The following is a 17742-nucleotide window of genomic DNA, read 5'->3' as shown; positions in this document are numbered from 1 at the left end:
CTGAGCCCACCGTCAAGGAGAAAGGATTACAGAAGGGTGTGAATGTTAGGAGATGGGGCTCGATGGAGGCCATCTTAGAGATTGTCTACCACAGATATAAAAGCCATAACTTTGATTTGACCTTTGCCTTAAGGCTGTGCTGAAGCCAACCTTCAAATTCTAGAATTGGGGGCTCTCTGTTTTCCCTCTCAATTCAGTTATTCTGTTCAAATATTTTTGAGCTGATTTCTTTCTTGTATCACCTTATCAAATGAAGCGAACAACAACCAACTCCTACTCTAAGCATTCTACCTCAAAATCTCTTTGTCCAATGACCCAGTCTGTTAGGTATATTTTCTGTCTTTCACACTGTCACAGAAGACAGTTTTACTAAATGTATCATCTTTACATAACTTCTACCACTATTTTTCTAGCTTCTTGTAACAGTTTCCATACCACCTGTTGTTATCCAGTCACAAAGCTAATGATTGTCACATAGTTGAGATTTTTATTAGGACAGCATCATACTTGTAGGTATCAATTTCTATGTTATTCATATACATCAAGTCCTCTATTTCTTTACATATCATCTGTCTGTTCTGTCCATTATTATGCGTGGGATATGGAAGTCTCCATCTATTATTGTAGAACTATCTATTTTTCTCTTCAACTCTGTCAATTTTTGCTTCATGTATTTTAACAGTCTGTCATTAGGTACATAAATATTTATAATTGCTCTATCTTCTCACTGTGTTGAATCTTTTATTAATATAAATGACCTTTGTCTCTTGAAACATTTTTAAATTTTAAGTGTTTTGTCTGGCTCCCCTACCCTCGTTTGGTTGCCTGCCATTCACGTGGAATATCTTTCTTCATCCTTTCACTTTCAGCTTGTTTGTGTCTTTGGAGCTCAGTTGAGTCTTTTATACATGGCATATAGTTGGATCATGTGTTTTCATCCATTCTGCCAATATCTATCTGATGATGGGAGAGTCTAATCCATTTACAATGACAAAAATTACTGATAAAAAGGGACTTTCTTATCTCATTGTGCTATTTGTTTACTGTGTGTCTTACAGTATTTTTGTCCCTCGTCATCTGCATTATTGTCTTCTTTTGCGTTTAGCTGATTTTTTTGTAGGGAAATGTTTAAATTCCTTTCTTATTCCCTTTTGCGTATATTCTATAGGTATTTTCTTCATGGTCACTATGGGTATTACGTTTAACTTTGTAAAGTTATAACACTCTAATCTGAATTTTTACCAGTTTATCATCAATTACACACAAAAGCTCTGCTCCTTTACAGCCGCGCCCCCACTCCTTTCATTTGTAGATTATATCACTAAATCACCAAATTACATCTTTATACATTATGTGCTAAAAACGTAAACCAATAACTCCTTTAAATGTATTAATCTCTTAAGTTATGTAGAAAACAAGATTTTGAGTTACAAACCAGAGTTACAGTAATACTAGCTCCTACACTCATTATTGTATTTTTTTTTTCTTTAAATGTGTTAGTCACTTAAATCATGTAGAAAACAAAAAGTACAGTTCGAAACCATCCTTATAATAATACTAACTTTTATAACTGCCTGTGTGTTTCCCTGTATTCAGATCTTTACTTCGCCCTGTGGTTTTCCGAGTTAGCTCTTTAGTGTCCTTGCATTTCACTTTGCAGGGCTCCTTTGAGCCTGTCTTGCAGGTCATGTCCAGAGGTCATAGACTCCCTTGGCTCTTATTTATCTGGGAATGTCTTAATTTCTTCCTCACTTTTGAAGGACAGTTCAGCTTGGGTGGGGAGAGGGGGGTTCTTTAAGCACCTTGAATATATTGACACATTCTCTCTGGCCTCCAAAATTTCTGATGAGAAATTATCTCTAATGATCTTATTGAGGATCCCTTGTATGTAACAATTTGCTTCTTTCTTGCTGCTTTCGAGATTCTCTTTTTGTATTTGACTTTGAAAGTTTGATTATAATGTATCTTGGTGGGGGTTTTTTTAATTGCCAATGTGTTTTTTATTTTTCTTTAAGTATAGTTGATATAGAATATTATATTAGTTTCAAGTGTACGACATAATAATTCAACATTTTTATACCTTACGATGTGATCACCACACTAAATCTAGTAATTATCAGTCACGGACCAAACCCATCAAATTTTATTGACTATATTCCCTTCCACCTTTTTCACTCATCCCTCTGCTCCCCTCCCTGCTGACAACCATCAGCTTGATCTCTGTTTGTATGAGTCTATTTTTGTTTTGTTTTGTTTATTTCTTTAGTTTTTTCAGACTCTATATATAAATGAAACCATATGATATTTGTCTTTCTCTCTCTGATTAATATCATTAAAATGGCCATACTGTCTACGGCCATGCCACCCTGAACAAGCCCGATCCCATCTGATCTTGGAAGCTAAGCAGGGTCCGGCCTGGTTAGTACTTGGATGGGAGACCACCCAGGAGGACCAGGTGCTGTAGGCATAAAAAATAAAAAATAAGGGATTGTAAGCTGACAAGGTCTTTGCAATCTGTGAGGTCAACCAAAGGTTGCCTCGCCTAAACATAAATAAATAAATAAATAAATAAATAAATAAATAAATAAATAAATCCATCCTTCAAAATAAAATAAAATGGCCATACTACCCAAAGTAATCTACAGATTCAATGCAATCCCTATCAAAATACCAATGTTCACAGAACAAGAACAAATAATACTAAAGTTTATATGGAGTTGGTATGGATTTTTTAATTTCATCGTACTTGGAGTTCATTGAATTTCTTAGATGTTTGCATTCATGTCTTTCATCAAATTTGGGAAGTTTTCAGCCATTATTTCATTACTCATTAGCGTTTCTGGGTTGCTGGCTCCCCTAGCTCTAAGACTGGGTATATGAGGCAAAAATAAAACAGAGGAAACAACTCACAGTCAACAACTCCTCTGCTCCTGAGGCTCCCTTACCAGTTTGCCTTCTTTCCACCTTTTAAAGCCTCTTGTGTTAATTTTGTATATAATATCTAAGATTTTTAGTTGTACTTAGTGAGAAGAATAGGAAAAGTACTTCATCTTCTTAGAAGTGAAAAATCTCAAGATAGTTTTATATGTCTGCATATATACTACTTTAATGTGTTCATTAAATATGATTCTTTTGCCTAGATAAAAAGCAAGAAAAAACATCTGAAAACAAAGAAGGAAAGAGATTCTACCATAGCAAGCCATCAAGATACCAGAGAAGGGCAAGAGGTAAATATTCATTGATCTGGTAGTTAACAGCTTTTGAAAAAAAATGATTGCAAGAGAATAATAACAAGTTATTTCCTCTTACACGTCTTATACTCCAATTTTTTCCTCAGGAAGAGTTAGTAATTAAAATTTTGCTCATATTATTTACTATTTATAAAAACACAAATGAACCTTGACAGATGAAAGGTAGCTCTTATTAAGGTGTTATCTTTAAATTTCACTTATTACTTACCTTACTCAGAAAAGTATTTGAGGCATCCAGGATAGCAGGAAGAAATAAATTAATACTAAGAAAAATGAAATGGAATACAGGAGTATAAAATAAATGGTGCTGGGAGATCAGCTTCCACCATGAAAGCGTGAGGAGCTCTACAAACCCTTTCACTAGCAAAAGTTGGCGAAAATTATTAAAAAAAAAAAGAACATTTAAAGTATCTGGAAATGGTCCTAAGGTCATACAGCAAATGAAAAAAAAAAAACATGTATTCATAAAAATCTACTACAGCCTAGTTTAAAAAAAAAAAGTGAGTGCCTTGGGATACCCCCCAACACACACACTCTTCCCCATCCCAGCTCAATGACACTGCAACCCACACTCTGGACTAGTGCAGCCAGGATTATAGGATCCCCTCTCCCCCCAGATACCAGTCATAGGGCTGTCTTCCTGGAAAGAGCAAGGCATCATATTTCTTATCTTGCCTCCAGCTACCTATTGCTGAAGGTACATTCCATGTGAGTACAGCCCAGAAATGGGGCTCTCTTCTTCTACCCAGACCCCATTCATGAGAAGGAGGTTCTACCTTGGATGCTACAGCACAGAGAATATTTTTGGCCCTAATCGCCCTTGCCTTGGCCTGTCAAGTGATGGTTCTACACTGGGAGAAGCAAATAGGGAAGCTGTAAGACTACTGCCCTCTTTCCACCTACAGCTCAGCTCCTAAAGTGGAGTATAACTGAGAGAATGCCCTTGTCCCCACCTCCAGCTTCAGAGATGCTCAGAACAGAATCTTGGCCTTGGGGGAGAACCAAATAAAACAGATAGTTCCTAATCTCTTCCCAAAGAAGTGACTTAATTTGCAACAGATCCTGGAGAAATTCAAGTCTAAAGGCATTCTCAAAAACAGTGGAAGTATGGTAAAAGGTAATTGAGAGGAGATTGGTAGATTCATTGGAAATATAGGCTAAACTGTAGGCGGACTAGTTTCCAAGGAGAATGGGGTAAAGAGACAACTGGGAGGAGCCCTTGTGGGGTCAGGACAAATCTCAGGCACTGACCTCAGGAACTTTCCCTTCCAAAGTGCCCAGACTTGATTAAATTTGTCTCTAGAACAATTTATGCCCCCAAGGCATTATTGAAAACAAAGAAACAGTTCAAAGACAGTCCTGCCAAAACCACCACCATCCCAGGGTGAATATGGCTACACCCAAGTCTGCACCCTGAGGAGCAAAATCAGAGGCTTGACACTACCAGAGGATAATGGGCTTCATGAAAGTAATCCAGCCAGTTATTAAAGAAACAACCAAGTAAATCACCATAATAAGCCCCAGAAGGGGTAGAAGGAGGAGGAGAGGTTCTTCAGAGGAAATGTCTGCTTAAGAAACAGGCCTGCCACATACATAGGAAGTGATATCCTGAGTGGATGGGATCCAAACAATTCATCTTTGGTGCCAATCAATCAATCTTTAAGCTTCTGTTACCTATAGAAAACCCAGAAGTTGGAGAAGACCTGAATACCAGACTCAGAAGATCAAAAGATATCTATGCAAATATTCAAACAGATAAAAAATATCAGCAGTTGTTTTATAAATATTTCCTGTGTTAACAATATCAATCACGCATCAGATTCTAAGTTGGCAGGAACAAGCTCAGCACATACTGAACACCAAATACACTGTCATCTGCCAAGTGTGGATTGAATGAACAGAATCTAGTTTCCCAAGAAGTTTTAAAATTATTCTTTTCTTCCTCCCTTAATTTCATTTTTTTAACTTTTTATTTTGAAATAATTATAGATTGACAGTAGTTATAAAAAATAAATATACAGATGGTTCCCTGCGTCCTTTACTTCTCTTTCCTCAATGATAGCATACTGCATGCATTATCATCCTGTGTCACCATGAAATTGACATTGACACAATCCAGAGCTTGTTCAGATTTTACCAGTGTGCATGCAGTCCTTTGTGTGTGCCCCCTACATTAGCATTCCTCATAAATTTTTTAATTTTATTTTTAAAAGCATATTGTTACAATAATATTGTGTATTTTGATATTGATATCTAATTTTCTGTTTGTAAATTATGCAATCTAAACAATATGAGTATGCTTGGGGGAGGGCCAAGATTATAAAAAAATATTTGGTAAACAAACTCTCTCATTGACCTTGATGTCTTAAGTTATGTACAGAATCCAACAACCAAAGTAGATTTGTTTGGGGGTGTTTTTAATTTTTTTTGTATGTAGATATTATGAGATACATATTTATTTAGTTCTCATAAACATACTCACATAGTGGTTTTCCTCATCTACCCAAACTATATTTCATGTAACATATAATAAATTCTTTTATATTAAATATTCATGTTTTTCATCTTTCTTGGTGGGAGCTTTAAAGGATATTATGAAACCATAATTTATTTTTAATGTTGGATTTTACAAATAGAAAACAATCTCGTCATTTGGTCATTTCAGAAAGTTGCATGTATTCTAAACATTCCATAAACTAATAGGAGTTCTTAGTCATTTATCTGAAATTTATTTTCTAATAATCTTTGGCAAAAAGAGTAAGCAATGTCATCTTAACTGAGGTTAATGCCTGAGGACAACTTAAATTCATGCTCTTGAACTATTTCTTATTTTAATGGTTTGCTTGTAAGACATCAATACATCCTAAAACAATAGTAGTAAATTATTTATTAAATGTTTTGGTTAACTTCATTTCCTACCAAGACACTTTCAATAATTAATTTTGAAGATTTTCAGCAAAGACAGTTATAGATTACTGCAATTGAATATGTAAGTCACATTCATAAGGACATTGGCCTGGTGGTGTTCTGTGGGATAAATGTAATCGTTTATTATGGTTCACAACATCATTTCAGTCAAGGGAACAGGACTAAAAATACCATGAAGAGTTCATCGAATCAAGTCTTATAAGTGAATTTTCTTCAGCTTAATTTCACCCCTGTCTCTCCAAATTCAAGTGATTATATAATATTGCTATTTTTAACATTGTGTAATTTTTTCTAGAATATTTCCTTTTCTCTCTTTCCCTCTAGTAATCCTTTGATTTTTACATTTCTTCCCAATTTTACACTGATTATGTCCAATTTTTTGCTGCCAATTTTATCTACAAAGAGATTTTCGCTTTTAACTCTATTTCATATTCTACTTTTTATCATGAGTTGCTATGCATTACATCTTGGCAAAAATGTTTTCAATTCTTTTTTACTTTCTCAGCCCCTTTTGGGAAAGTCTTTATAATATCTACATACTACAGATGCAGAAACAAAAGTTTGGTTGCATTTACAATGTTTTCATGATCACATAATGATTTGTAGACTACTCAAGATTCACAGTCACAATTCTACAGTGTTCGTGTCTTTTAAAGTCTGTCTGGGTCACATTGGCAACTCCTTGCAAGACAAAACAATGTCATGTATGCTCTTCCTTACTCTAGACTTCTTCAGAAGCCACAAGAAAATATTTTCCATCTTTTCTGTATAAGCACAATTTTACAATTGCTTATGCACTTTCATAAAATTTTATATATTTGCACCCATTTCACACACTTATCTCTCTACATCTTAACTTTTCTCATTTCAGTAAGTGAGATTATAAACTACATGTTTGTCTCTTGTCATAATAAGTTCTATATGAAGTGAAAAAATTTTTAAACTTCTTTTTATGCCAAAATATAATATCGATATTATCTTCTATTCATTGCTATGGGAGAAAAGTAGTGTTGTGAAAGGTCTTAGAAGGTTCTGATTTAAGAGATTATTTTATCCATCCTAAAACTATGAGAGTAAAATGAGAAATGTTAGAAACTACCATAAATCACATTTTCATGTTTATAACATAGTATTGTTTTTCTTCTGGTTCTGTGTTCCATTAGGTTTGTGATAAAGAACATTTAATGCACAGTCATGAAGAATCAAATTCTGATGTAAAAGGTAATGTTCTGTTTCCACCTCTTACAAACAATTAATTCATTTACCCAACAAACACTTTTTTTGTGTCACAACTTTGAGGTTGCTACTGCGCTTTGTGTTTAGGGACATTAAGAAGTATGTTATATCATTTCTTCCCCTAGGAGCTCATCTTTTAATAGGGAGAGACAAATGAGTAAACAGGTTCAGGTTTTGCAGCCTATGTTTTCATTTAAAATTACAGTATATTATTAACTTCTTTACGTGTTAATAAATGGTGACAAAGTATTCCATTGACTTAGTGAATCTTAACTTATTTATCAACCCCCATTGTTAAACTTTGTTTACTTTTTTCTCTTGTAAACAACAATGAAGACCTTTAAGTTAAAGTTCTCCGCATTTGTGTATACTCTTAATTATTTATTTATAATAGAATCTTACAAAGGAATTGCTGATCCAAGGGGATGAATATTTTTTAGAGTTTTGCTATAAATAGCAAAAATGCAACAAAAATTTATAAGATTTAACAACTGTTTGTATTAATTTAATTGAGCTAAACTACTCTTCATATGTTATTTGCTAGCATTTTTCATTTAGAAAAAGATAAAAATATGAAAAGTAAGAGTCATCGAATTATTCTTAAGCTACTAATGATCTTTTACTATATTTATTAGAAACAAGGCCAAACGAATCAGATGATTGTATATTTGATTACATCAGAAGACAATTTCCTCACCAAGGTTTGGGTGAGTAAATGGGAATATAGACAGTAATGCATGGTCACCTATTATGTGTACATGAGCTATTTAATAATATGCGTATGGTCAAGATCTACTTATAAAAAACTAGAAAATTATCTTCAAATTGGAAAGGCAAAGAACAATCTACCTTCCCAGAAATTTTGAATCTCAAATTTTTACTTTTCTTTATAGCTCTAGAAATATTTAGAGATAGCCAGTAGTATTCATTATATGTCAATTTGCTTTTTTATAATGTTACCCAGTCAAAAAAAAAAGAAAATATTTATCTGATTGTTCAATCTTCTCACTCCTATCTCGCTGAATCTTAAAGCAGAGAGAAACCTTGCGAGTCCTCTAGTCTCCCCTCCTCCTCATTACAGGATATAGACTCATCCAACCTTTGATTGACTATACTTGGTGACAAGTAGTTCAACAAATTGCAATACAGTTCATTCCATTGCCAGAGTATAGCATTGAGAAAGTCCTTCTTGTGTTGAGTTAAAACCACGTGTCCCTGTAAGTTTCATCCACCTCTTTAATAATGTAAATCATAGAGTGAAGGAACCTTAAAGGTAAACATTTCTGACTGACTCATTTTCCCTAATTCTTCTTAAAATAATGAGAACAAATGTAATGCTTCTTCCACATAATAGACAAGTATTTTTTAAAAGCTATTATTTATTTCCCTGAAACTTTACTTCCATTCCTTTCAACCACCCATAATGATACAGCATGATTCAAGGCCCTCTACCACATTAGTTTACTCTTTTCTGTCACTATTCAAGCTTGAATGAAACTGAACACAGTATAGCAAATGCCATCTAATGAGTATTCAATAAATCATCATTCTCATTTGCTTCTTTTTAGATACTAGATTTCCATTAACGCAAAGTCTAAGATTGCATTTGTTATTTGAAAATTATCCTAAAATATTGACATACTGGGTTTACATAGACTCAAACCTATAGAGTGTTACTTACATGGTGTAGCTGCTAAGTTATGTCTCCGGCATTCTCTACTTTAGTTTTGGTACAAAGGGGATAGACATAACTTGATATCTAACTTGATGTCATTGTATTCCACTGCCACCAGGGGTCAATGTAATTGAGCTTGATAAAAGGAGACCTGCAGGTCAAAGGAATTTGATTTTGAATGTATTCAGTTTTACCACTACATAAAAGAAGAGAAGGATATTCTAAAGGCTGCGGGCAATTCAGAGAGTATTAATGGGAAAGGAAACACAGAGCAAAAATATCTTACTTTATCATGGGACATAAAGAAACATGTCATGTTAAATTTTATCAAATATGAGCAATATCTATTTAATTGCCCCATTGTGTTGACATTCAACTTTTAGAGAGTCTTTTATTTATGTATCTTAAGATAACACAATAATATGGCTTATAAAATTTAAATATCTATGAAGAGTTAAAATCTGTATCAGAGGAGAAACAAATATATCGTTAGATTATTCTCACATAATATTTATTTAATTTGTTCTATTAATTACTACTTATCACTTTAACAAGTCCTTTTGTTTTGCCTAAAAGCATTTATGTAACATAAAAGTAAATAATACTGAATAATATGTAATTTTAAATAAACACCTATTTTATATTTCATGTTAAAATCATAATAACATTTGCATATAATTATTTATTACACGTTGTACTATTTTTTTAGTCTGGTACGGTTGTGTCCTGGGTTGGCCTTCTAAAGAGTTAGTCACCCTACTATACATGTAGATATCCTTCATAGATCCTAACATCCATCTATCTGGTTCTGAATTGTTTGACAATTATTGGATACCTATTTCCTACTGTTTGCTATTCTATTGAAACAGTTTAATTAAAGGGCTTCTAAGGGAAATTTGTACTAACGTATTTCATATGTCAGAGTGAAACAATGGCAGATTAATTAAAGATAAGCTCAATTAAGCTAGCCATTATATATATGAATGAGGTAATTGTTGAGAAAGTAAAAAATTAAGTTTTGCTAATCTTAAAAATCTAAGTTCAGAAATTTTATAGTATATTCTCTTTTTTAGTGAAAATACCTCGACGAGCCCCTTCTTGGCTTCTAAAAAGATATCTGAGGTAGGAGAACTAATACCATACTCCATTTCCTCTGTCTTATAAGATTTCGATTTTGAATTTAAGCAACAGGTAAAAGTTTCTTTTTGATAACAATTACTAATTGGACATCTCCTTATATTCTACATAGTATCTGTGACTAGGTCAATTCTATACATAGGAAGGCCAATATGATGGGTTTTAAAAGGTTCTGAGATTTCAATATCCCCGAACTATCCCTAGTGGATGCCTTAAAATCTACAGTTAGACATTTCTTTCTATGTATTTATCATTGTAGTATCTGAGTTTCTCATTTTAAAAAGAATTGTTTCTGCATAAAATAATTATTTAGTGTTTTAGGGTGAATGACTGTCAAATGTTTTACTATCTGTAATAGCAGTTGGAGCATTGGTCACACAGGGATAATACTACTACCTAAAAACTGGAAAAGGAATAGAAAGAAAAGTCAGAATAATGCAGATAAACTCTGTAGTTGTGTCGAAACTAGTAATTATTATATCACTAGCTCTCTTGGCAAGTTTCCCTGTTTTTTGGAATAATATGAACCGTCACCTAAACCATGGAACAGGTAAGTCTTTGAGAATAAACTGAATTTGTACAACACAGAAAACATGACATGCCCTTTCTTTCATCCTTGGCCTCTCTTCTGAGAACTTGATTGGTTTCTGCTCAATAAAATGGGCTCTATTGAAATATGTAGACTCTTTCGTTCCAAAAACTAAAAATTAGGTAGGGAATGAACCATCTTGGGCATGCATGAACTTGGATTTAGAATTGATTGATTTCATCTAAGACTTAATTTTTTAAAATATGATTTATCATATCTATGGAAAGAAATCAAATGATTACCAAGAAAAGAGAAAGAGATAGAAAAAGTACTGAAGTTAGAAGATGTGAAGGCTGGAACTGCCCTTCCCTCTTATTTGCTATGTGATCTTGAACAAATAGCTTAACCTCTCTAATTCCCTAAAATTCCCTTATATCCCCTCTCCGATGTAAGATGAGGATAACTTCAGCCATTCTGCCTGTATCACAGGACTGGTGAGAGCCCCCATAAGATAATATCTGTAAAACTACTTTGCATACTGTGAGGCATAATATACAAATAAGATATGGTACTGCATTACTCTTGATTAGACAGTTCACTGTTGACATTGACACCAGAGTACCCTATTTCTTTCAGCTCCCAAAGTATGATTCAGAGACTTAGCAAAGACCAACAAAGACATTTTTTAGGAACCATTAAGAGACCAATCCAGGAAACAATTCAGCCCAGGAGCACTGATTTGTATGGAAACTGCTTCAAAGTGGTATCTTTGAAGTGTGCTATAAGCAAACAAACTCCCAGTTGGACTGAGAAGGCAAGGATACCAACAGAAGGTTTTTATTATTATTATTATATTATTATTATTATTATTGTTATTACTATTACTATATTATTATTGTTTAGGATTTTCATAAATACAAAGATGGCTTTCACTATATCATCATCAATAAATCCTGTGAAATCTGGGTTATAGGAACTGCTCTTGTAAACGGGGATACTTAATAGTCAATTTATTCCTGACTCTGCAAAATACTTGCCTTATTTAATCTCTGTATGATTTGAATACAGAAGAAAATTATTTCAATTTAATATAGTCTTGAAAAAAATTATGTGATTGCCTTTTTGTTACCATCTCCTTGTTATTGATGTCCTTTCAGTACCATAAAATAAAAAAGTAATGAACTACTGATACACACAACATGAATGAATCTCACAATCATTGTGCTGAGTAAAAGAAGCCAGACAAAGAAAAGTAAATGTTATATGAAATCTCATTTTTATGAGCTGCAAGCTTATAGAGGCAAAAACCCAATTCAGGTTTTCTGGAGTAAGAAAGGATAGAGTAGGGGATGGAGGGAAGAATGGACTATAAAGGAGCACAGGGATCTTTTAGGGATGGTCTTTTTTTAGATCTCGACTGTGGTGATGGTTTCATAGGCATTCACACTGTTGATTCTCCAGGGTTTTGGACCAGTGCAACTAGCCGGATTGAGTTATCTTCTGCTGAGATGGCAAAGGCTGAGGGTAGAGCAGCAAATTAGTTTAGATGTGTTGCTTTTGAAATGCCTTTTAAACATTTGAGAGGCAGTTGGGTGTATATGAGTCCAGAGTTCAGAGAGGAGACTGGGCTAGAGATGCATTTAGGAATTTTCAGCATAAAGATAATATTTTAAGGCATGAAGCTGGAGGAGATTCCTAAATGAGTGTAGGTACAGAAAAGGGTTAAGGAGCAAGTCCTTAGGAATTCCACCGACGATCAGGAAAAGAGTGAAAACTGACAAGACTAAGGGGCATCCTATAGGGTAGGAGGAAAATCAAGAGAATATGTTCTCCTGGAAGCTAATGAGAAACTGCATCAAAGAGAAGGGAATAATCAACCAAGTCTAATGCTTCTGGTATGTCAAATGAGATGGATTTACTGTTGGATTTTACTATGGAGGTTTTACTGGGGATCTCGAGGAGAGGAATTTCAGTTCAGTGTTCCCCCCATATCTGCAGTTTCGTTTTCCACAGTTTCAGTTACCTAGTCAACCATAGTCCTAAAATATTTAATGGAAAATATCAGAAATGAACAATTCATAAGTTTTAAATTACACACCATTCTGAATGGTATGTTGAAATCTCGTGATGTCGCACTCCGTCCAGCGTGTATCCACACTGTGTGTGCTCACTACCCATTAACCATTTAATAGCCATCTCAGTTATCAGAGAGCGAGATAAACCACATTTGCATAACTTCATTACATTATTTGTTATAATTGTTCTATTTTATTATGTTTTGTTAATCTTTTACTATATCTACTGTATAATTTAAACTTAATTATAGGTATGTATGTGTGGATAAGAGGGGGTAGTGTAGAAATATTAGAGGTACAAGTCTAATTAAAGTAAATTTTAAAATAGGACAAGAGAATTTGGAGATAGGTAGTATTCATGAAATTTTGCTGCCAAGGGGAGATTTTTTTTTTTTAGTGTTTCCCACTGCTTTCATCACATGCTTAATTTAAAAATTATGTTTCTCAAACTTATTCAGTCTTTCCTGAGTTGAGATCCTCATCTCTTCTTGATTATGTTATCGTATATGCATATGTCCTAATGAATCTTGTTGAAATACTAATAAAAGTTCTACAATTTTTTTTTTTTTTTTGCTGAAGTAAATCATTTCTGAGTAAACTCTATTCTTAATCTTTCGCGTTGCCCCCTTTCTTTATAATATATGCATTTAGGGCTATAAATTTTTCTCTAAAATGTCATGTCTTTATTATCACTCAGTTTCTTACAGAAGGAAGTCTGTCCTTTCTCATTATTGAACTTACCAAGTAGGAAATGAAATGAATTCTGCCAGAGATTAATGAGAGGTCCAGTCAGGCTTCTTCAGTTCTGGAAGAGCTTATAATTATTGTTGAGATATAATACAAATACAGAGATTCACCTGAGGAGAATAGAGGAGTAAATTCATAATAAAACCTGGCAGATAGTTTTATATCCAAATCATTTCTTCTTTTAATTTAGTGAAGACACACACAATAGTCTTGCAGTATTTAGCCTTCCATTTAGCCAGACCATTAACACCCAGAAGTAAGCCATGGCATCCCACGCATCATTTCTCTTGGCACGTGCTTTACCTGCACAGGTTGTTTATTTCAGCTACCAATAACCATTTCTCCTAGTGCAATTGATGGTTTCTAAATATTGATCAACCCTGGCAGCAAAAATAATTAAAGCTGAGGGGTGGGTTTAAGAGGGAGTTCTTTATACTACTTTCTCTCTCTCTCTTCTTCTCTCTCTCTCTTCAGAGGATTTTGAAATTTTTAAAAATGAAATCCAAAAGTGTGCTCTTTCAACTCTCACTGGTACTTCGCACCTACAATCTGACTTCTACTCTTACCATAGCGATAAAATTATTTCTCAAGTCATCAGTCCTTGTCATACTTGATTTCTCTACTGTTGATTATTCCCAGAGCCTTTAAACTCTCTGCCCTGTCATTTATTGAGCAAGTCAACAAATGTATCTATGGCACTGCTCTCTCCCTGTTTTTCTCCTGTTTCTCTGGCCATTTATGTTTGCTGTCCTACATGGGCTTCTCTTCCTCTGCTTAAATTTTAAGTGGGCTATTCCCCAGTATTCCATCCTTTGGTCTCTCCTCTTCTCACCATATACTTTATTCTGAGCACTCTCTCATCTATGCCTGGAGATTCAACGAACAACTGATGATCATTGTATTTTTCAATCTTCAACCTAGACATCTCTTCTGAGTTCCATACTCATCTACCTACCAGATATAGCCATTTGTTTTTCCTTTTAGATGCTTTTAATTCAGCGTTCCCACTGCAGCTCTCTTTGTCCCCCTGCATTCCGATTCTCAGTCAGTAATACTGCCACCATCCAGGTATCTAAGTAATAACCCAAGACATAGGTGTTTATTACATCTCTGTTTTTGATATCCAATAATGAGAAGCTCTATCCATTTTACCCCAAAGATTCTCTTAAATCTGCTTCGCTTCATTATACTGCTGCTCTTTTTGTTCAGACTCTGTTTCTGCTTCTCTGAATTACTCCATTAGGCTCCTATTTTCTCTCCCTGCCTCGAGTCTCGTTTTTCTTCAGACTGTCATCCTGGCTGCCATTGTGATCTTTCAAAAATGCAGGTCTGATTAAATCACTTCCTTGAGTAAAATCTTTAGTGGCCCCCTAACAGTTCGATTCAAAAATCATTAAGCATCTACCAGTCACAAATCAGTCCTGTCTCAGAGAGTCTCTCAAAAGTATTATTATTACAAACAAGGCCTCTAGTTTTGTACCACTTCTTCACACCTACCTAATACTCTAGTCATTCTAAACCATACTTGTGATTTCCTAGATATGCCATGTTAGTCACACAACCTAGATTACTACCCTGTTTTACTTAGATGATTTGTACTTATTCATCAAGGCTCAGATTAGTTAAGAAGTAGGAAGCTTTCCTTATCCATCCTTAAGTATGAATCAAAGTCCCTCTCCTGCAATCCTATAGTAAGTACCCTGCCTTGTATCTATTGAAATACATTCTAATTGATGCTTTATTTTTTCTAGTCCTAACTGTTAGCATATTAAAGACAAGGATTGTATTTTTCATTCTTGATTACCAAACCAAATATAATGCTATCTACATAATAAGAATTCAGTGAATGTTTGTCCATTTGCCAGCATGGCCAGATACTGTAGTCATACATACCCTTGTTCATGATCTTTCAAGTCCAGCTTAATTCAATGACTACCCAAGTCACCTGTTTCCTTTCTTTTTAATAATGGCCGATTCCTTTTCTTTAAAAAAAAAAAAAAAAAGCTTTTACTGTGGAAATTTCAAACAAATAAAAGTAGAGAAGATAGAATAATGAACCCACAGGTACCCATCACCCATCAATAATTATCAGCATCCTGCTATTCTTGTTTCATCCATATTCCCACCACATCTTGTCATAAAATAGTTCAACATATATCTCTAACTAGATAAACATTTTTTCAAAGTATAATGCATTTCTTGCTTTTATTCTAAGCATATTCTACTTTTTCTTATGTTGTCTACATTCCAGTTTAGGCATTATAAGTACTCCTTTCATATCCTGTAATGTCTACCAGTCTTCCTTCAGGCTTTACTTGGGCTTCTTTTTTTCCCTCTCTCTCCTTCTGTATATTGATTTTTTAAATTGTATTAAAATACACTTTACATAAAATTTACCATTTAACCATTTTTAAGTATAAAGTTAGGCAGTGTTAATGTACATTCATGTTGTGCACACAATCTCCAGAACTTTGCTTATTTTCTGCTCCTGTAATTAAAGTTTAAACTCCAGATGGGTAAGATTTTTAGGTAGAATGCTTGACACCTAATGCTCAATAAATAATTGCTGAATTAATTCAGTCCATGTATCTATGCATATCTTTGTGGTTGCCCCCCAGATCTACATCACAACCTAAAAGGCAAAATGAAGGAATATCCATCTTTCCAAAGCAAGAGGACTGGTGTGAATTGGACAGATGATGAAAAAAGGATCTATAGGGATAAAAAAATAGCTCAAACTGAAGAAATGTTGCAGTATTTGTTCCCTATCATGGAAAGCACTAAAGACATGCAATCCTCTCAGATAAAACAGATATTGAATCCAAGAACCAGCTTCAAAATCCAGCATCAGTAAGTCAATACAATTTTGTCATTTTTAACTATTTAATACAGTCTATTTTAAGGAAGCAAGGCTTATTAATCCATTATCCTAAAAAACAAACATAGGCTCTTAAAAATGATGGCAGCTATACCACGTTTGACTAAGGGACAAAGGCCCAAAGCCATAAGAAAAAGTTGGATATGTGAAGAAGTAGGTTATCGGCTATATTGGATTGTTTATTTGCATGGAACCACTCATTAATTTGAATCTATGAATTAAGTATGTATTAGCAAAGTATGACCATAGCCTGACTTGAAATTTCTCAGGTATATCTAAACCTTATAATCGTAGGAGGCAACCAGAATTGGAAATGATTAACTTCAGTTACTTCAGCTTATTGATACTCAGAGGAAAGCAGAAAGAATGAGATCAGATTCCTTTTAAAGATAAAAAAATAGAACTAATACTAAGGCCAAAAAGGAACCTATAATAAAAGAAAGACAATGACAAGCAGAAAATAATAAATACAATACTAATATTATCAACAAATTTCGATAAAGCACTTTATGTGCTAGACACTGTTCTATGTTTATACATGCATGCACACACACACACACACACACACTCACACAATGTTTTACATTCTATACTTGAGGAAACTGTAGATACAAAGAGGTTTGTAATTTGTCCAGTGTCACATGGCCAGTAGGTAGCAGAACTGGATTCAACCCCAACTAACATTCTGACTCCGGAGTCCTTCCTCACCGTGCTTTGACATTTCTCGGTATAATATAAACAAAAAACAGAAGATCAATTTACTTAATATTCAAAAATAGCCTATGAATCAATTTTAAAAATTATGAATATTTTAATAGGAAAATGGGCAAAGGCTATGAACCAGAAATTCACAAAGAAAAAAAAAACATGGCCAACGAACATTTTAAAATGTTCAATCTCACTTAAATCCAAGAAGTGCAAATTAAAACAATAATGAAATGCTGTTCACTTTTGCCTCTCAGTGAAAGAATTCATTCACTGATTGTTGGAATATAAACTGGAGCAGAGTTTCTGGAAGACAGTCCAACAATATGAATGAAAAATTCTTAATATCTGCATTCATTTTGACAAGATATTTCATTTTTAGAAATTGATCCTAAGGGAGGAGGAAAAAACCTAGGTAAAGGCTAAAGGATTTCTGTAGTGGTGTTCATTTCAATATTGTTTATAAGAGCCAAAGGAAAAAAGAAGCAAGTGATTTTGAAAAAGAAAGATAAAGTAGAAAGAATCAATCTATCTGATTTCAAGACCATTTATATAGCTACTGTAATCAAGAGAGTGTAGTA

The 17742-nt window shown here is 34.0% G+C and overlaps 1 protein-coding gene and 1 pseudogene across 1 annotated transcript in view; both read left to right on the top strand.

Moving 5' to 3' along the window:
- The window catches only part of AGBL3 (AGBL carboxypeptidase 3), a 48893-nt gene that overhangs the window by 28758 nt on the left and 2393 nt on the right, over nt 1-17742 (top strand). The window contains exons 13-18 of the mRNA XM_039860603.1: nt 3141-3227; nt 7343-7400; nt 8051-8122; nt 10164-10212; nt 11393-11589; nt 16197-16428. Coding sequence (XP_039716537.1) covers nt 3141-3227; nt 7343-7400; nt 8051-8122; nt 10164-10212; nt 11393-11589; nt 16197-16428 — 695 coding nt within the window. The remainder of the gene's footprint in view (nt 1-3140; nt 3228-7342; nt 7401-8050; nt 8123-10163; nt 10213-11392; nt 11590-16196; nt 16429-17742) is intronic.
- LOC120601392 (uncharacterized) lies at nt 2349-2467 on the top strand (annotated as a pseudogene).

This window comes from Pteropus medius, unplaced genomic scaffold, assembly GCF_902729225.1.
Source record: "Pteropus medius unplaced genomic scaffold, Ma_sr-lr_union100, whole genome shotgun sequence".
Classification (NCBI taxonomy): domain Eukaryota; kingdom Metazoa; phylum Chordata; class Mammalia; order Chiroptera; family Pteropodidae; genus Pteropus; species Pteropus medius.
The sequence above is the reverse complement of the archived record's forward strand: the minus strand, read 5'-3'. Positions and strand labels throughout refer to the sequence as shown.